We start from the raw sequence: 21,772 nt of genomic DNA on the forward strand, positions 1-21,772 counted from the left end.
ATTTACTATTCTAAAATATTATGATCTCTCAGTCGATTTGAGACTCCTTATATAATGGAATACTCTGTATACGTTTCAAATGTTATTACATTAAGTAGTATTTATAAAATATTCCAAATGACAGATCCTGAACCTTTTTGTAAGAACAAGTTAATGAACTACTGTAAACACGGTTCATTGTAAAACAAATCAAAAGATATTTGCAATGTGTACAAACAGATCAGAATAGCTTGTTTGAAGTGTGAAAATGAAGGAATAACTAAGTTTGTTTCAACAGCTTTTAGTGTTTCTTAGAAAACTCTGTGCATTAAATCACTAACTTTTGATCAATAATGGCTGAAGTTGTAGGCCTTGTCTGCCTGCAGTTATTTTAAGATATTAAGATTGTGTGATATCAGACAATTCTTAAATAAAGGTGACACATTGAAGTGGGTGAAACCCATTTGTTGTCACAAGCAATAGATAGTGTTATCTAGTTAACCAAACTAATTATAAGGAGCTGCTCTTGAAAAGTTGGTAAGTGTAAAATTAATTATTTAAAACCTACTAGAATTGTGTAATACTTCAGGTTACATCGAAATACAATTACAAAAATATTGATTGGGTTTTTCTTGTTTTTATTCATTGTCATTAATAATATGTGTATTTATTTTTATTCCAACTAAAAGGCAGGATTTTGGTGTTAAATTAGTGTATTTAGTAAATAATGATTTTTCTAATATTGATCCAATCAGGCATTTATTGCAGTTTTGGGCAATTTTAACTTTTGAAAATTATTCTGAAAATAGAAAATGTGTGGCCATGAAGGGTTTCTATAACCACACAGTGTTCATCTACATAATACTAGGTATATGTAAAAGAACTTATTCATTACTGTAATTTCAGAAGAAAATCTTTTATTAAATCCAAAATAAATGTATTTTGTATGTACCTTCACAAAAACATGTAATAAAATGTGATGTTATTCAGGTGTTTTAAACTTACTACACCTTGTTAAAGGTGAGTTAATCAATTCTTTAAACTATTTATCCAATCTCTGACTTTGATCTTTAATAAAGTATCAGATGTATTAAAGCACCTGCATCTAAAGGTGTCCCTTGAAAGTAAATTATATATATTTTTTCAGCATTTACCAAGTTTTAACCTTTCCCCAAAAATACCAAGAAAATAGCCTTGATGTGTCAGATTTGTTCCTTTTGGCTGATTGGCACACATGCCATTAGGCCGTCCCTACCTTTTGTGTAAAAAAAATTGCATAGTAATATTAAAAAATAAAAAATGAGACATTGTTCTCCTGGTACTATTGAAAACTTTAAATGTAAGCTGAATCAGGCAGACTGCGGGCTACTGCCTTTGTTTTTAAGTGATGGCGATGCTTTTACTTATTTTTTCATATACTGACAAGTGTTTTTTAGAAGAATGCTATGTTTTAAAGAATATCTAAATAAAATTTGGAAACAAGCTTGAGTTAAAGTAGTTTATATTTCAGAAGAAAAATTGAGAAATTTAGTTACATTTTAGTGTGATTGAATGAAACTAAATAAAAATACAGAAAGCGAAGTTAGAAAGAAAAAATGTATATGGATACAAAAAGAACGTATAAAAAATAAAATTAATGAAGGAAAATATAGCCACTGTTGAATATATTATGAATGCTAATAAGTGTAAAGAGGCTTAGAGTGTAATTAAAAAAGAAACAATTTATTAGGTTTATAGCTTAGATGAACCAATTATCAGTCCTTATGAACTTAATTAATATTTTATTAATACATAACTCCTGTAAATACTAATTCAGTGCAAAATAGTTTTGAACCTGCTATTAAGTTCTTAGATAATTATATATTAAACTGCCATGTTCCAAATAACATTCTCTTTTCCACAAACATAACTGAATCTGACATTTTAAAGAATTTTTCAATGCTTCCAAGGGGTTTCCAATATCATTACAAAGGAGATAATACACTATATTACACTATTGTTGTCTATTGTCAACTCTACAGTTAGAATTTTTAAGAATCCTCTACAGTTATAGTAAAAGAAATAAAAAACTTGTTGCCATATTATTGTTTTTTTTTTTTTATTTTAGGAAATAAATAGTTGTTAAAGAAGAAAACAGGTAAATTTTAAGAAAATGCGTTCTGGAGTTCTGCAAGGTTCTGTTCTGGGGCCTTTTTAGTTTATTTATGCAGCCAATGATTTTTCTTTCAATGTTCCTTGTAATACAGTATTGTATGCAGATGATACAACTCTCTTCAGTTCCAATTTAAACGTAACAATCTAAAATTATAAGAGTATTTTGTGAAGAGTATTGTATTACCTTTACTAGTTTAATGCAAACGGTTTAGCTGCGGGTTAATGCAATCCCATTAAGACTGAATCCATAACTTTTCTCTTTTAAAAAAATCTATAGGCAGCAGTATTGAGTTTGTTAAGTTATTATACCCTTTGTCCAAGAAGAGCTCAATAACTCTCCTTGGGTAAACTTTACTTCTTAATACGTTCATACCAATTTATTAAAATTGCATGGACTTATAAGATGATGATAATGTTTATATTGTAACTCTAAAAGCATTCAGGTAAAGAGATACAAGATAGGGTGCAAAAAGTATTTATAACCCTTGAGATCTCTCTCATTTTGCTCTTTTGTGTTTTCAGAACTATTCAGTTAAATAGATATGCACTGAAGTACTTCAATGATTGTCCTCTCTCTAAATTTCTATTCATTGATGTGTAGATTTGGTTTTCTTTAAAATTGTGTTTAGTCAAAGCATTCAAGGAGAACCATAAAATAGTTTCAGGACTTTTTATGTATGTGTTTTATAAATGATTTTGAAGAGTTCTCAAAGTCAGCTGTTGTAGAACATTGGAAGGATGAGTTTAAGCCATAATGAGGGCATTTAAGGGGGAGGTGTTCAGAGGGTTCAAGAACCCCCCTCCCCGAAATTCTAAGAGACAATTAATATTAAAATTGCACCCAGTAGTATTTTTTTAACTTAGAACACGTTTATGAAGTCTTAAAACTCATTAATTTTCCTAGGGAAGATTCCCAAGCCACTATTTTTGTATTTTACATCTCCTAAACTACCCAATGTAACAGCATCCCTCCCCGGATATAATCTCCAAGGCGCCACTGTAAACCATATAATTGTGATTATTATATAAGAGTTTACCTTTATTATATAAGATTAAAAACAAAATTAAATATGCTCCTATTAAAGTGCACTATTATTATAATTTCTGTATCAAGAAAATCAACTAAATATTTCCACTACATGGTTCTTAAAATTAATACTATTTATTCTTTTATAATCAAGCTGGTCCAACTTATTTTTACCAATGTATTATAACAAAATCATACATTATTATTGTACTTATATTGTTCTACTAGACAATTCTCATATCTGAAATTGCGTTTAACCAATAATTTAAGGTTACAACTCTTTGCCATCACAATTTGTTACATGATTATTTTTATTTCATACTCCAAAAAATGTGTTTCTATTTAACAAGCAAAATCATTATTTATGGGCTAAAACCAACAAAACTCGGATTTTCATAGTTTTTTACTTATACATGTCTGACACTTTTTATTGGATTGTTAATAAATGACTAGGCCCAAGAAGAAAGATACAGAAAAAATTATTTAAAATTACTAATAACAAGTGTTTTAGCCACTGGGTTGATGCTTTATTAAAAGGATCATTATTTGTCAGATTTAGGGTTAATGAGTAAAGATTAATGTTAATTGATTACATTTCTCACCTTAATGGTGATTTACAGAAATGCCTCAGAACAAGCGATATATTTATGTAAATGCCTTCGAAGGTTTGCCAAAATTGACAGACTTTGAGTTGATCACAGAGGATGTTCCTTCACTTCAGTCAAATGGTACGTACTTTCAAGTTATTATCATATAAATGCGATGACTATTGATGCTTTTTATCATATAAATGCGATGACTATTGGTGCTTTATAAAGTGTAAATAAACTTAAGAATTTAATAATCTAAAGCACATTATTCAGAGGAGATGGTATCTGTTTTTTAAATGTTTATTTCATATTTAGGAAATCTTAATTAAGAATTATTCATATACAAGGGTAATCTTTAGAGAAAACTACATTCCTTAAAAAAAGAAATACCAAAATATTGGATTTTCAGTAGAGCAATGTAAATAATAAACTATTGATGTTTGAATTATTGTCATTTCGTCCCTAGATTGTGCCACTGTAATGGGATTCAGCAATCACCAATTGCTTTAGTTTTGCCTGTGAATAAATTAATCAAACCTTGGTTACGTTTACCTAATAATTATTGTAAACTCAAGCCATCTTCGAACGGTTTCCATTTACGGCTTGGTTGTCCCTTTGAGATCAGGTTTGCAACATTTTACTCTACTAATAAAAAACTTAAATTTGATGTACACAACAACCTACGATACCACTAAAAATTTTCTTCTCACTCTTTGTGGGCCATACTCCTGAGGAAGCAGCAGGTCACTGGATATGTGTTAAATTAGATTTCTTTGTCCAGTAAGTGTGTACCAAGTTTTGTAGCTCTATCTTAAATCGTTTGAAAACATCTAACCATCCAGAGACTTGATGCACGCACTCCTTGTATACAATGTTATGTTCATATCCCAGTACTATTCTATATCCAGATTTAATTAAAACATGACTAAAGTCTAATGGTAATACATAACTGTTTTTATAACATTAATATTTCTAATTTAACAAGATATCATCAATTTTATTTTAGGAATAAGATTATTAAATATAAATTGTAATGTACCTTTTAACATTAATTAGTAGTGCAGTGTAATTAATAGCCTGTGATCTTTATATTACTCCAAACTGTTGTGTTATAATTCTTAAAAATTGTCTTTTGCCACTGAATATCTTTGCTTTTTATTGCCCTTTTATCACTTCAATGAGAACACAAAAATCTGTACAATTTGTTGTTAGTACAACTGACACCACACCAAAAACGGGAAATTGGTTTAAATTACAAAAACAGTTTTGCTTCAATCTTTATTTGAACAAATATTCAAATTGTTTATTTGAATTACAACAATATAAATTATTAAATATGAATATTTATTTATGTAATACTTCTAAAACTCTTAAATCTACCCAATATAAAATTTTGTTTGTTCGACATATTTTCTAAATAAATTTAAATTGATTTCTAACAGCTATATTCAAATAAATTAGATAGACATGACTTCTAATCTTATAGAACGTGGGTCACCAAATGGTGGCCTGCGATCCGAATCCGGACCGCCAACATATTGTGTGTGGCCCTTGTGTTACCAATCCAAAATATTTTACATACAGTATGTAATTTAAATTCGTTATTTGATTTTTCAGTGCTTTGTCTTTCCCACCGTCGATGATTTGCTAACGGATCGGCATGGAGCACAAGTCATTGCGGTGGGTAATTGGTGGTGCGTTGGTATTTTTTCATGCTGTCAAATCGTGTTTTATCAATAAACAGTTGTGTCAGTTAAAAGCTGGAATATAAAACAACATTATGAGACCAAACCCAAATCATTTGCCGACAATTTTCCACTTGGCACTAACCTGCTTAAATCTAAAATTGCGAGTTTATTGACAAGCTATGTATCTTCGACTCAAATCATGAGTCGTTCAGTGATTGATTCATACTTCTTGGACTCTTGCTAAGCATATGAAACCATTCAATGATGTTGTCCTAGTTGAGGAATGCATGCTCGAGGTAGGCAATTATTTTTTTTTTATAACAGAAAAGATGTTGTTGAAACTATTCAACGGAATCCTATATCTGCCACTACTCATTCGAGAAACACACTCATTTTGGTAGAAGAAAATCATTGTGATATGAAAGGGCAGTTAAATAATTCTGACTATTATGCCTTAGCTATGAATAAATCAAGTGACATTACTGATGAAGCACAATTGGTTATATTTGTACATTTCTTGGGTAAAATGAGAGAAACTGATGTTGAGGAGCTATTACGAGTTCGTAGTTATTTTGCCGTTAATAGAAAGAACCCGGGGAGAAGACGTGATCGAAGTGGTGATGGATTATTTCGTTAAATATGAGTTAGAATTTAGTTAAAAAGGACTAGTTCACATATTGAGAACCAATGAAAAATGTAGTGAACATTTTATTTGCTACCACTGTATCATTTGTCAATCTGTGCTTTGCTAAAAACCAAATCCAATCCTTGAGAAAATAATGCATGAAATAATGAAAATAATAAACTTTCTTTGTGCAAAATCAACACTGAAACATTGTGATTGTAAATATTTCTTGATGAAGTGGACGCTCAATATGACGATCTGTTGTTCAATAATAATGAGAGATGGCTAAACAAAGGCTGTGTTTTTCACCGATTCTTCGCCATTTTAGAAAACTTGAAGACATTTCTTTTCAATATTGATCAGACATCAACTAGCACCTACGTTTTCTTAGCGATAAAGAAAATGTAACTACCATTTCTTTCTTAGCAGGTATTTTTAAACACATCATATGTTTGTGAAGCAGCATTTTCTAAGATAAACTTGATTAAAAATTAATTCCAGAGCATTATTTGTTTATTATTTAATAAAATGGTGCATTTTTAAATTTATTTATTGATATTGTATCTATATATATTTAAATAGTACAGTTTATTATTTCAATTGTTAAGCCCATAGGGTGTATTTTCCTTCCGGACCGTGACGGTAATGTTATTTTTAAAAGGATCCCTAACGAAAGTAATTAGTGACCCCATTTATAGAACACTTAAGTTGTAATATTTATGAAACTTTGCATAAAATAACATAAAATATAAACAAAAGACATAAACAAATACAACTACTGTGTTGCATTTCACGTCCAAAACAAGGTAAAAATACAAAAGAAGTATGTACCAAACTCTTGAAATATAAAAAATGTAAGTAAATGACAGAATACTTTTAGCCTGGGAGTGCTCATTTCAAACATTTCTTTCCCGTTTCTACTCTACTTTTTATTTTACCCAAACAACTAATATATAGTTAAACCATTTTACCACCTAGTTACAACCAAAATGTCACACATTGTTTCTAAAATAGTTTAAAGTACATTCCCTGTATGTAATTTATAGGGAGTTGCATTTTCGTGTCCTGGTTGTTGTGTTGGTTGCTCTAATTGCTCTCCTCATATGTGTTTAGGACAACTTTATACATGTGCTATTGTATGTAAATCAATGAATCATTTGAGATTTTATATTTCCAAAGTTTTTAAATATAGGAGACAAAATAATAAAGGTCTTAATTCAAAAGTTAAATACATATAATATTTCATATTTGTACATCTAAACTGTATGATACATCAAGGACAGGGTCAGGGTTGTCTGGAGAGGAACTGCTCTTTTATCACATAGGTGAGAAGAACTTAATCCAGCTGCGATTTATTCGTCATGTGCTGGTCACTCTTTGAACATGTCCGATGTTAATGCAGTAAACAAATCATGTATACAACTCATTTTTCAACAGTGAGCTTTTTAACGGTAAATTGGTGTTTAATTTTTAATATCATATAATATTAGGTTATATTATGTAGTAGACGATATTTATTATTGTTCTATTTCTGACTATGTCATCTGTCTTACCAGCATAGCTGGATCTTGTAAGATGTTATATGACAATAAACGTTCGCTCATTCATTCATTCATAGAAAAATATAACATTGGTAATTTAAAAGAGGAAATAATATTATTTTTTATATTATTGTAGCTCTGAGCTGTGAATTGACTATTAACAATAGCAAATACCCTTGTCAAACAATTCAAACAGTAGTCAACGCTACTATAGTTTTGACTTCTAGTAAGTCATTTTCTGGTATGAATAAGTATTATAAGCGAGGATTGTTCATTTGGAGTCATCATAGTTTAAAATTCATGAAAACAGCACAAAACACAATGAATAAATAAATACATAACAGAACACAAAACATTTGATATTGGCACATTGACAGTAGATGTTACCACAAGTCACGGACCTTCAGAAAAGGTAACATTCATTCAACCTTATTATAAACATGGAGAATTAGCACAAACGCAGAAACACGATAGAGCTAAATATCGTGCAGACTCTGCCATGTCCGGCTGTCATCAGAGGTTCCTTATATCAAAGACCATTAATACATGTGTGTTTATATTAAATATGGTCTCCATCTTGCCACATAACTATAAATGACAACTTTACCTCACTGTATAATTTACTGTGCCACTGCTTCACCTGTTTCCTCCTACCGCTTTCTAATGGTATCATGACAACCAGTCTTTGAGATCAGCTCTATCTTAAAAGAATTATAAGAATAACATTTTTTATATCTGTGGTCGTCACAACCATTTGGCACGAAATATGATTACCTGAGAGCGCTAAGTTCCTCATATGTTCAGAATTCACATCTTGGCTGCATAGGGGAATTACCAGTAGGATTCTTCGAGACAGTGTTTAAACAAAATTACTTCTAGAGCTTAGGGAGTTTTGCAGTTTCAGATAGTCCAGCCAAGATGTTGATGTGAAGATTGTTGAATTAAAATGAGTCAGTATTGTGGGTACAAGCACTATTCCAATGATTCCTTTGATTATTTTTTAGTGCTGGGTGCACTCTGCCTTCCCAGCAAGGTAGTAGTTCGGAAGTCGTTGGTCCCCAGGTTGTGTCAGAGAGGGCTTCTTGTCCTAACTTCATCTGGTGAATTAAGACATTCTTTAATTTTTTATTTTTCTCTCTTAGTATTTACCACTTTACCACCTACACTGCTGACAATGCAAAAGAAAGATTAGTGCTACCTTGTAATAAAGTATATTTCAACTGCATTTAGAAATTCCTTACCTTTGATGTCTGTAACATGAGTGCCTTATGGCTAGTAACTTGTTACGAAGAGCTCTTCACTATGTAAGTGACCGTAATCAGCTTGAGGAGAGGCACAACACCAGAGGATGAGTTAAAACAACTTCATTTGTTTCAAGCATCAGTAGGATACATTCACACTTATCTTAAAATATTTGACAGTAGAATACTATTTAGGTAGATCCTGAATATGAGCAAAGTGTAATAAAACATAATTCTAATATTTTTTTCCCAATGATCAAAGACGATTTTAAATAACCATAATAGGTATATTGTCACAAAAATCACATTGTTTCTCCTGGCTATGTGTAGTAACTGTATTATTATATTTTACAATATTTATATGTTTCTCATATAAAATTCTGTACCTTTCAGAAGTCTTATGTGAAGCCCTATACTTTAGTGTGGATCCTTATATGAGGTAAGTTATTAGTTGTCTGGCTAGTATCATGTGATAGAGTTGAAGTCTGTTTGTCTGTCTGAAGCCAAAACTTCAGAGGTGGCCAGAGATACAAAGTTAACGTATTAAAGATCTTATTTTGGCGCCCCTCCTCCAAATTGACATCCCCTGACCCAAATTGATGGTATTCACTGAAGTTGCATACAAAATGTTATGTCTATAGATCATTTAATTCTCAGATATCATGTTGTAGGTTTTATTAACACGTGGCTATGAACAAACAAGATAGAAGTATGCCGCACCGCCTGTCATGTAATAGGCTTCGCTAAAAGTTGCATGCAAAATTTCAAGTCTAAAGCTCATTTCATTCTTCTGATGCCCTGCGGACAGGCAGACAATAGTACAAAAAATTGCATTCCACACTTTACAAGTTGTTAACATATCCTGTAGACAGACAGGGAGAAAAACAAATACATAAAAGAGAAATTTTGCCAGCTCCATATGTTTTGCTGATCAGTTTTATCCCTTGGAGATACATGAATCCTTATTAAACTCGATTTTGTCTATATAGAAATGAGGCTTCTTGCAGTATTTCATTATATACAAGTAGATTTTCTGCAAAACACATACTGTATGGAAAAACAGAAAGAAGACTTTTGCAAGCCCATTATACGTGGTACAGTAACAAAATTGTTAAAATCTCAACAATACGTTCTCGAGATATCCTGCAGACTGTTAGACTTCACAACGCTTAACAAAACCACATGGTAGGATTCGCATCATGGCCAAACTTGTTATTGCCTTCACAGGATTAATGCTTAAATAGTAGTCTGTAACTTATTTAGTTTTCGGTTTAATTTGTGGTATAATTTCCGGTTCTCCTCCCTGAATAATAGCCTTTGCTTACACTCAGCTAATCAATGACAGTCTGTTCTGAAATTCGGTTTCTAGCCCTAAGGAATTTACCAGGCTTAACACAACCAACAAGGTGATTAATGGCAGATTAAAATTTATGTCTAAATTTATATCAAAAGCTGTAGTCAAAAACATGTTTATAATGAAAGGGAATAAAGGAATAGGGTTATAATCGAATTGGTAAATATAAGAGTTCTACTAGTAATCACTGCTATCCAGGTTGAGCTTACAATTGCGAGCTCGGTTGCCATACCTCATCAGTATGGTTCAGTCTTAGGGTTGTTGGAAAGAAGGAATAGAAACTTACTTTTGAATACTTTAACAAAGATATTAATCATGATAAAACTATCATAAAATGTTCAATTTTACTAGTGCCAAAGTTATAAGTAGAATTATACCCTTGTCAAAGGATTAAATTATTAAAAACCCATCAGAACCTTCGTAAAATCATGTTGTTGTCTGTTCGTTTGAAATCCACCTATGCGATAACTCCTGATAAAAAGGTCCTAGGTATTTGCCAACTGGTACTAAGGAAAAACCCCATTGATTAAGGTGAAATGTTCAAAGGCTGGTCCATCCATCTGTATTCGCACTATGGCCAAACTTGTTATTGCCTTCACAGGATTAAAGCTTAAGTAGTAGTGTATAACTGTGACTGTCTGTCAAGTAGCACTGTCTTGGGGCTTTAGAAATTTCTTTTCTGTTCGATTACTTGTCTCACTGTTCGTCCACATGAAAGTTTGTGAATGAAATAAGCTATAGACTTCACCAAAGCTTATAAGTTACATGTAGTGTGGCGTACTCCTACTTCTACGAGTATATCATGGTACTTATCGATGAATGATAACTATTCTGCCATCGCTTTCCGAAGTTAACTGTTCATCGCCTGACCTTGTTCCATCATGGACATATGTCACATCTGTCCTTGCACTGGCCGCTTTATCTAAACAGCTGTTTGAGCAAAAAAACTATAAGCGAACTGGTGCGATTCTTTTCACTTTCTCTATAAGTATTGTAAAAAATTCTTTCCTACATCATACTTTTTGAATGAAGCCAAATTTTGAGATCACTTCCCATGCAGCTTTTAGAGAATCTTATCCATTTCTGAAACAGTAATCAGTTTGAAATGTATAGACAACAGCTATTTTGATGAAATACATACTGTTTTACTTATTTATATACCAACCCTGGGACGAGGCCCCAGTGCTACTAGTATTAATAACATGAGATAGTGAAGTGTTATCACTAATAGAATAAATTGTTTTATAGGTATAATGGCTATATTTAGATTGTTAGAAACCAGTGAAACTATTATGTTGGATTAAATAGTGTGTTTAATATGTTAACATGAACAAACCTATCAACCTTCTTTAACTACATCTAATTATATTCTACCTTGAGATGTTTAAACAAACATAAAATAGAATTATCTGGCTTTCATAAAAGAACATGTAATACAGCTATAGTTAAAGTTATAAGTCTATACTGAGAGCTTTGTATGAAAATAGTAATGTAGCTAAAATATTCCAGGGCCCATAGCAATTGGATGACAGAAGGACAGACTATGATTGGTACTCAGGTGGCAAAGTAAGTTATAACTCACCATATATCATAATATCATGATAAGAAATGTTGTGTGAATGCAACAAAAATTAGTATTATAAATATCTTGGACAAATTCATTGGCCAGCTTGGTACGCCACATCATTTTAATGGTGGTTGTTTTAACTTTAAAAATTCATAATTCCGTTATTTATGAACTTAGAGGAAAAAACAAAAAAGTGCTCTGGAATGCTTATAGCATTTCAAAAACATTTTGATTAGCATTTTATTTTTTAATCTCAGACGGTTATTGAGATTTTCACTACATATAAATCTCATAAGAATTTTTCTATAATCAAGAACTAGCAATAGGAATGCTCAAACAAGTTCAAACTTGGTACAAAAACTGATCTTACAAATATCTTGAGTAAGTTGGCTAGCTTGGTAAAGTCATTTCGTTTCAATATCACATCTTTAAAAAATCACATCTCCACTATTCATGAACATAGGCCAAAAAACAAAAAAGTGTTCTGGAATGCCTATAACATTTCCAAAACATTTTGTTATATATACAATTAATATATCTTGAACAATTTTCGAGATATTGAGTAAACCCCAAGAGAACAAATTAATAATTCAGTTGTCACCAAATATATCTACTTCTTTTGATTGAACCGGAAAGATTATTTAAAAATATATTTAACTTAAGTTTCTGACACATTTGTAGATTATTTCGGGTCATTTTAATATTAACCTATGGCTAATATAAATGATTGAGAAATTTATAAATATCTTAGTCATATAACTTGAGTTTTCATATTGAAAATAAACTAAAATGGTTATAATTATTTATAAATATTTTGTAATTATAATTATTCTGAACATTTTATTCCAGTCTCAAAATACCACTGTCTTTGAAATTAAATTTTTGTTTTAGTTGAATTTACTCGTATTTTCGTTAAACTGTTAGATATTGTCATTGTACATTTTTATATTCCACTCATTAACATGAAGTGAGTCAATTTGCTGAGTTCACATCTAATTGTCTCAAATACTTGGCCTATAGATATGCTACAGCAGTACAAAGTAATGTTGTGCAGGATTGTGGAGAGTGCCCATGACAAGTTCCCTGTGGGTTCTCTGCTGTTTGGTGACTTTGGCTGGCAGCTATACACAGTTTGTAACCCTGGTGTGACTCACAGTTGCTTCGACCGTCGCAGTCCTCAGCTGCTGAGTGATCTCAACCACTTCCCAGCCAGCCTCAGTCTCGGTGTCCTCGGCATGCCCGGGTTTGTGACAATGCTATTGCTTTCTTACAACATTATGGAGTGAAGGAGGCATTAAACATTATTAACATTGTTCATATAATTAGTTTAAGTACAACCTTCTTAAAGCGCACAAGATTATAAAATTATCCTTTTTTATATAATTTAAAGAGAAGACTTATAAAGACATCTACCTTCGTAGACAAGACTAGTTTTGGAAGGAGTTTTGAAGATGTATGGAGAGGAACATAAAAACCTCAATGTGGAAAAATATTCAAAGGTTATGTATGATAACTCACTGTTATGTTGAAAGGCTATTTTGGGAACAACTACAAACATTTTTAGCCACAGTAGTTTTGAGGACACAAATACCTAATTTCACATGGTACAAAGTTATTAAAACTTTTCAACAGAAATAACAAAACAAATAAAACACACACAACAAACAACACAACAGTTTATGAAATATTATGCTAAAATATAGAGTACCGTACTTAGTCACAGTAAATGTGTTAATGAATAAAATGTGTGTTTTACTACTTAATATAAATACTGCTTTTGAAATAAATTAAAAAGACATAAGTAATGTAAATTATAGGTTGTACAGAAATTTATTTTCTCAGTGGCTAGATAACATTTGTTTGTATGTCCAACCTTTGTTTTCATGTTCTTAGGCAATATATGCTCTATTAACAATATCTTCAATACGTGTTACAGAGTCAAACAGTTTTTATAAGTGGATTCTATTATTAAATAAGAGGTCTATTTAAGATTTATCATTTCATGAAAAGAACTCATCGAGTGTGTAATGTGCGTGGTTTTGCATCAACACCATAGGGTTCTCTTTATAGATCCTTGATTGTCTTTCAGATGATCTGGTAGCTTGTTAAACAGTTTCATTCAAGCATATGGTGGTTTTTTTCTTGAAAAATGTTGTTCTATGGACTGGTAGAGTGCAATCCCCTGCTTGTCTAGTATAATGGCAGTGTAGATCTCTTTGTTTTGGAGGATCCTTAGTTATACATTAAAGTATGGTTTCTAGGATGTAAATGGATGTTATTGTCAATATTTTCCAGATTTTAAAAATGTTTCTGCAGCTCTCTCTAGGTCCTATTCCAGCCATTAACCTTATTTTTTTTCTGCATCACCAAAACTCTGTGGAGATTACCACCTGAAGAAGCACCTCAGACTGCTACTCCATAACGCAGGTGGCTTTCGAATAACGTGTAATATGCTATTCTTGTGGCTTCATGATTACTAGTTGTCTTGGTTCTCTTTAATGCAAACAACGCTGAGTTAAGCTTCACGCAGAGGCATCTATATGGTATTTCCAGCACATATTCTCATCAACTATTATTTCAAGATGTTTAACTTCATCAGCTACTTGGATGTTGGGCAGTTCAGTTACAGCGCCTTTTTACTGCCAAGAGTCATTTGTTTTGTTTTTTCTCATTGAGAACAAGGTTGTTTGTATATTCTTGAGCCATGTTGAAAGCTATGTTAATTTCCAGTTGTTCATTATTTTTATTTGCTGCAAGCAGAACTGTGTCGTCTGCGTACATAATCATTTGACAATATTCTCTCAAATGTTCTGGAAAGTCATTTATAAATAAAATAAACAAAACTGGTCCAAGGACTGAAGTTGTAGAACTCCTCTTCCTGCTGGTAGGGGATGAGATTGCACTCATTATGTGAGTCCCTTGGTTGTTTCCTTTAGTTCCACTATTTGCTTTCGTCCTTTGAGATAGCTTTCAAACCAATTGAGTGCTGTTTGTCGGATACCAACATTTTGAAGTTTAGTCAATTTGAGTTCATATTCAAGGCAAAAGGCTTTGTTTTGAGGGTGACCTTATTTAAATTTCAGATAGATTTTGGCTATTTTTAATTTGGATAGGAAGTTGTCTTTCTGAATGGACAGATGTGTGATTTTTACAAGGGGTGTTATTTGTCCATAAGAACAACATTTAAGGATCTTTGTTGATATTTCATTTACTCCAGAAGAAGATGAGCTCCTTACAGACCTTAAAATTTTGTACATTCTATCAACTGTAGTTGGTTCCATAGTCGTTAGAGTTTCTCTTAGTACCGCTGGGACATGTGGAGTAGCTGGGGCTGAATCATTGTTTATGTTACTTATTTTAAGCATTTCTTCGGCTATGTTTACAAAATACTCGTTAAAACAATTAGTTATTCTTCCTGTATCTGTCAACAACTCTCCGTAATAATGTATTTCTGTTTTAATAGTTTCAGGGCCTATCTGCCTTTGCCTCTTGTTTTTTATAATGTTCTAGATAGCTTTGGATTTATTATCTGTTTTTGGTCATATGGTTTCTTGAGTTCGGTGACAGCCTGTTTGTCATCTTCATTTCCAGTTAGGAAAAATTTACCTTGAGTTTTCAGGAATGCTTCTTTAAGGAATGGCATTTCTCTGGTATAAGTAATCATTTTTCTCTTTTTTTTGTTAGCATGAGATCTCACCTTAGGGCATGTCCAGTTAAGTGCAAACTGGAGAGATGCGCCAAAGTAGAAGTATGCTTCGTCTACCTCATTTGAATTAATGACAGAGTCTCAAGTTTCCATAGCCAGTCGGTTCTATAATCTCCTTAGATTATTATGTGTAAGATTTCTCTGTGAAATCTTACACATAACAATACGTGTTTTAAAACCTGAAACTGGCAAGGTGGTAGTAATGAGTGGTGCGATTGGCAGCCTTTTGGGTCAAATTATATAGATCACCGATACAATGAGTCAACATTTATTTAACATTTGAGACATTTTACTGTGGGCTACTGAAGGTGTGCACATCTGAGACTGGGGAGGAGGTGGTGGTGAGACACCAGTAGGGGGTGCGATTGGCAGCATTTTTGGTCTAATCAATAGATTAAGGATGCAATGAGTCAACATTAATATTAACATTTGAGACATTTTACTGTGGGCTGCTGAAGGTGTGCACACCTGTGACTGGGGAGGAGATAGTTGTGAGTGGGGCAGGGAGTACGATTGGCAGCATTTTGGTTCAAATTACATAGATCAAGGATGCAATGAGTCAACATTTATTTAACATTTGAGACATTTTACAGTAACCTTGCATACTGTGGGCTGCTGGAGGTATGCAAACCTGAGACTGGCGAGGTGGTAGTAGTGAGTGGTGCAGGGGGTGCAATTGGCAGCATTGTTGGACAAATCGCAAAGATCAAAGGTACAGTTAGTTAACACTACAAGTTACACTTTGTATTGTAATGATTAATTTAGTATTCAATATATGGCAAAATTGTTTTTAATATTTAATCGAAAATTGTTGGATATATTTTTACCTTAAGGCTTTTCTTTTTACCTATGTCAGTAAAAGTGTCTTTGTCTCATATTTTTACTTTGTAAATAAAAATGAATTGCTAACCATGTTGATAAGCGTTAATATAGAGAATGGTTAATATTGAACCAATTCACCAAATTTTTATTTAAAATATTTATTAAAATCCGAGGATGGTTTTTACGAAGAGAAAATGCGGAAAAGGTTTCTGGAATATATTAGAATTTCGGAAAAGTAATGATGATATGAAAGAAACATAGTGTCAAGAAACAAAGTTTTAATAAATTTTTAGTGTCTAAATTTAACTGACACTAAAGATGTATTAAAACTTTTACCTGAAGTTTGTGCAAAGAGATAGAATTATTTATCTGTATTATATTATTAGAAAATACTAAATAGTGTTTAATAAGTAGTTTAATTCAGAGATTGCAAATACAAAGTTACTATTTTATTTTTATTGCAGATAAACCAGTTAAACCTGTTAAACCATGTAATTAATGGGAAATATTATTGTAACGCTGATATAAAACCCACTGTGCTTTGCTCACAGTACAAAGTAATGAATGTTTGAATTTAACGTACTTCAAACCGATGTGCTTCCCTAAGTTTTAATATGGGATATTTACTGTGGCTTAAAGAAAAACAAAGGATCCCAGAGCACAATTCTAAAAACAATATGACTTCTATCACGCAAAACTTTTGAAGCTTACGGGCATATATGTTTTTTTGTTAGGGGTAAAGAAAACAAAATTCATATTAGAACCTCAAATATCGTAGAGGGTTTCATCCATATTAGCACCTGGAAGTGGACGGTTTTAAATCTGAGATAGATTCTCAGACCTGTATATGTATATATTCTCTTTGTCGTGACATATAATATAAACTCAAGTGCAGAACTATAAATAAATTAAAGCGGAAGTGAACTTAAACGGGCCAGAATTTACACTGTTCATTACATTAGATTTTTAGTTCTCAGATATAAATTTTCTTCATCTTGGACAAAAATACAAACTCAACTATGGTATTTAAAATATCTAAGATGCTAGATTTATTACAGTGGGCCGGTAGTAAGACAATTTTTGGCTGAAGTAGGTCTTGAAAACTAACATATGTATATATTTTCTTGATCATGGCAACAAGGCAAACTCAACTGTGGCACCATAAATACATTAAACCGGAACTGAACAACCTGAAGTTGACGCTTTTTTACTGAAATAGGTTTCTGAAAATTTTATATGTATATATTTTTTATCGAAGCATCAGGGTAGCCAAACTCAACTGGAGTGTTGGAAATATAACTGATTTTGCATTAAGAAATACATGCTCCTACAGGTGCAAAACCTAAAAAATAAGAATTAGTCAAAATCTTATTTAACTTTTGAATCTCTTAACCATGGACACTGAAACAAGATGTACCTGATATATGCCTATTACTGTTTGAAAATATTATAGGACTCGATCATGTTACATCATAAATACTTTTACTAAGAACGCTCTGCCCTTTAAGTTTGAACATTGTGTGTGAAGTCGAGGGTAATTGCTAGCTGTTAATAAAAATTAATATTAATTTTATTTTAAATAAAAGACATTGGCATCCATTGTCATACTAAAGAAAAGTAATTTCTGCTTCTCATCCATATTTTACTATTTATATATTGTGTTTACAACAAACACATGATTTATCCCAATTTCTCTATTTGACTGAGGTTTCCTCCAGTATGATAAGTAGGGGAGCACAATTGATCTTTAACAACGAATATGAAAACCATAAAACACACGGAATTTGATAGAATGGTTACTAAGATAGGTGTGAAAGTTCTGGATCAGCTTAAAATTGTTTGAAATAAACCAGACTTCATTAGATGCTTAGCGTTTGGAACCTTAATCTCACTGTTAGCAAATACATAGTTAAAGAAGCTTTTATCATAATGAAAACATGATCAGATTTGATGATTTTAAAGGATATGTTTTCCTGACTGATGACAGGGTGCAAGGTGGTGGGTATCGTAGGGTCTGAGGAGAAGATGGCTTGGATCCAAGACGAACTGGGGTTCGACGCTGCCATCAACTACAAGACCTCTAATGTGGCAGAGGCTCTGCAAGAGGCGGTGCCAGAGGGAGTGGACTGTTACTTTGATAATGTGAGAACTGATATATATTAGAGGTATACTTATAAATACTGCGCTGAATTATTCATTCTGCACCTGAACTCTGAGTAACAAGTCATGTCAGATTCTGTACAGGTAGGAGGGGAAACAAGTTCTGCTGTTATTGCCCAGATGAACATGCACGGTCGTGTCGCCTGTTGCGGTGCTATTGCTATTTACAACGAAGACGGCAATCTTCCCTCCAAGGGTATGAAATTAAATTAAATGTTTCTTTTATTAATATAATAAAATTACAATAATGTGCCCACAGTTCTAAGACTAACTTGCACAAAAATTAATTAATTAGAAATAAATACTGTAAATACGTACATAGGATACATAATAATTTACCAAGGTACAGTTTAAGGTAGTATTAAGATTAACCTAATTGACAATATCACAAATATTTATTCTTATTTTCAATAACAATAATTGTACACAAAAAGTAAATTTCTTCACTAGGGCAGATCTCTAATTGGCAGTGAATAGAAAACACCATAAAGTTGGGACAAAAATAATACATATATATGTATATGTATAATATAGGTTATATAATGTGTACCACATTGTCAATTCATCAACACCATCTATTTTAAACTCATTTGTTTATATCCCGCATTTAAGTGTCTTAATGTAACAATGTCTTCCTTCTTAGATTTAGTTTTGTGTTTTATAGGGTGTAAATTTAAAATAACAATTTGAGATAGCATGTATTCTATGAGTATAAATGTTTGCTTTGAAAATAAAATTATGTCAAAATCTTTCTAAATACTTCTAAACACAGTAATAAAATGCAAAATAATTAGATATTTTGTGTTTTTGTTTTATAACATTGTTTTATTTAGAACAAACTTTGAGTATATATTATAATTAATAATACTATAGCACAATCAAAATTAACACTGTATGTAAAGTGTCTATGAAAACAACCCAGGCTCAAGAATGTTTAATAGAAAGAAAAGTATACAGTGAACTTTCTTAGTGACTAAAAAATTGACGGATGTATATTGTGATTAATAACATTTTAAATTATATACAACAATCTTTTCCCAAATTGCTTATGAGAAGAGAGTTTTATGATTGGTATTGATAGAAGTATGAGTAATAGTTGAAAAATTATGTGGAGAAAGTTAACATATTGAAAAATTATGTGGAAAAAGTTAATGTATTAATTATTTATTAACTTAGTTGCCATTACAGTGAGAATTTATACTGTTTGTAATAATGGTGACAAATAAACTAGCTAATAATAAGGATTACATATTATTAATCTCCTGTTTCCCTTACAGTAACACCCATCCAGCTTCCTATCATCGCCAAGGAGCTCAAGATAGAGGGAATCACAGGTCGCAGGTTTGCCAAGCGAGCTGACGAGTCATTTAAAGTGCTCACCAAGTGGCTTGTAGAGGTACAAACAAGTATTCCTAGTCAACTCAATATTTTTAACCTGTTTTGTATCCTTATTAAGGATCTGACAGGGCTTTCTAAAATCGTGTTTTTGTCAATTCGTATGACTGTCTGTCTGTGTAATAAAGATCCTATAAACTTGTAACTTGGTATACACCCTGCTTGGTCCAAGGTAGAACCTATTGATTTTTTAGTCAAAAGGTTGAGGGATAGATGTTCAACTGCCTGTTCATCTGTATTGCTGTACATAAATGTTCCTCATGGTATAAGGAAAACTCTACTAATTTTGGGGTCATAAGGAGTACACATAAAATATGTCATTTGGAGTTATCAATAAAAGTTCATTCAGTATGGGAACATTTAAGTCACAATCTAAACATTTACATTGTGTTTAAAAAAACCACTGTTTACTTATGAAAGTGGTGTAATGGCAATAAAAATAACCGTATATTTTAATGTAAAATAAAATAAAGTCAAATTTCTTTTTTGGGAAATATCTATTAATAAATTAACCCTACACATTTTAAAAATAAAATTATGTTTTAAGTATGCAATTTATTTTTTTACATGTTACTCACAATATACAAATTTTTAACAGAAAAAATTTAATCTTGTTTATTTTATTTCTATAATAGGCTTAGTAAGTAGAATGTTTACTTGTTAGTTATTGAGAGTTGTAGTTAGTTTGAAAAATAAAAACTTTTAAAAATATATCCACAGAGTCTTTTGTATTGTTTAGAAATGGGACTTTCCTAAGTCAAGTGTAGAGCATGTTTCTTAGTTTAACTTACAGTTCTTCCAAGTTCAGTAGAGTGCATTGTACTAAAGAAATTAGTTTTTAATTCTGTACAGTACAAAATACGAGTAACATACATTATAATTAAGCAACATTTGTAATATTTATAATATTTCAAGTAGTTTTATTGGAGATACATTCTGCAAATAAACATACATGATTAAAATCAAATAGATATGATTAATGTAAAAGGTTGATTTTAGTAAGCTATCGTTAGATAAATGAACTAAATTGATCATGACATATTTGTAACTTAGTATTAGTATTGACGCTATTCATATACATTTAATGTATTGTATATTTTATGGAATAAAGATGATTCTTTCTCTCTCATGTTGGAAACCGTTTGGAAATAAAATATGAATTATTTTAGATGAAAAACTTGTGCTTATATAATAAATATTTCAATACATTTTTTATTTCTAGTTTCTTTTGATTAAGCATTAAAATGTTTTATTCTTGTTTTAGCCAGAATTTGGTTTCTAACACAGTTAAAACTGCTGGTACCATAAAAGTGAGGTCTGAATGTTTTTACAGGGCAAACTGCACTACAAGGAGACAGTATATGGAGGCTTTGAGAAGCTGCCAGAGGCGTTAATCAGCATTCTGAAAGGAGAAAACCTAGGGAAAGCGATTGTCAGAGCATAGTACTCAAAATACTGGCCATACTGTATTTAAAAACTTTGATTTTGTGTTCATGATTGCTTATTTTCAATGTTAAACTATTATAAATAACTGAGACAAGATGATTAGTTTGAATTAAAATTAAGGTACCAATTAATTGTTATTATTGTTATGTATTCTGCAGTATCTTTTAAATATATTGCATGTATTTCAGTTCTGTTTCTTTATTTTAACACTTAGATACATTCCAACTTGAATACATTATGTTCTTTGTAATATTGGGCTGAACCAATAACATGCATTATGGAGAACCTGGGCAGCTGACACTTGTAGAGTGCTGAAAGAATTAATTTCCTTCGAGTTAGGAACAAATTTCATAATAAATAAGGTATTATACAGATACTATATCATGTGTAAATGGTGGTATATACTATGGAACAGACCATCTGAAAGATGATCAGGGAATACAAAGGCAAGCTAAACATTTATGTGATGAAATAAAT

General features: G+C 31.6%; 1 protein-coding gene across 1 annotated transcript; it reads left to right on the forward strand.

Annotated features, from left to right (window-relative positions):
- Window positions 1–383: 383 nt before the first annotated feature.
- Window positions 384–21,442, forward strand: LOC124368043 (prostaglandin reductase 1-like). Its single transcript, XM_046825319.1, has 10 exons — window positions 384–516; window positions 3,781–3,888; window positions 9,239–9,284; window positions 11,709–11,765; window positions 12,821–13,009; window positions 16,066–16,184; window positions 18,282–18,436; window positions 18,539–18,650; window positions 19,732–19,850; window positions 21,183–21,442. The coding sequence occupies exons 2-10, from the start codon at window positions 3,783–3,785 to the stop codon at window positions 21,291–21,293; spliced, it is 1,014 nt and encodes a 337-aa protein (XP_046681275.1). The 5' UTR covers window positions 384–516; window positions 3,781–3,782; the 3' UTR covers window positions 21,294–21,442.
- Window positions 21,443–21,772: the final 330 nt, after the last annotated feature.

The sequence above is a fragment of the Homalodisca vitripennis genome, chromosome 1 (assembly GCF_021130785.1).
Source record: "Homalodisca vitripennis isolate AUS2020 chromosome 1, UT_GWSS_2.1, whole genome shotgun sequence".
NCBI lineage: Eukaryota > Metazoa > Arthropoda > Insecta > Hemiptera > Cicadellidae > Homalodisca > Homalodisca vitripennis.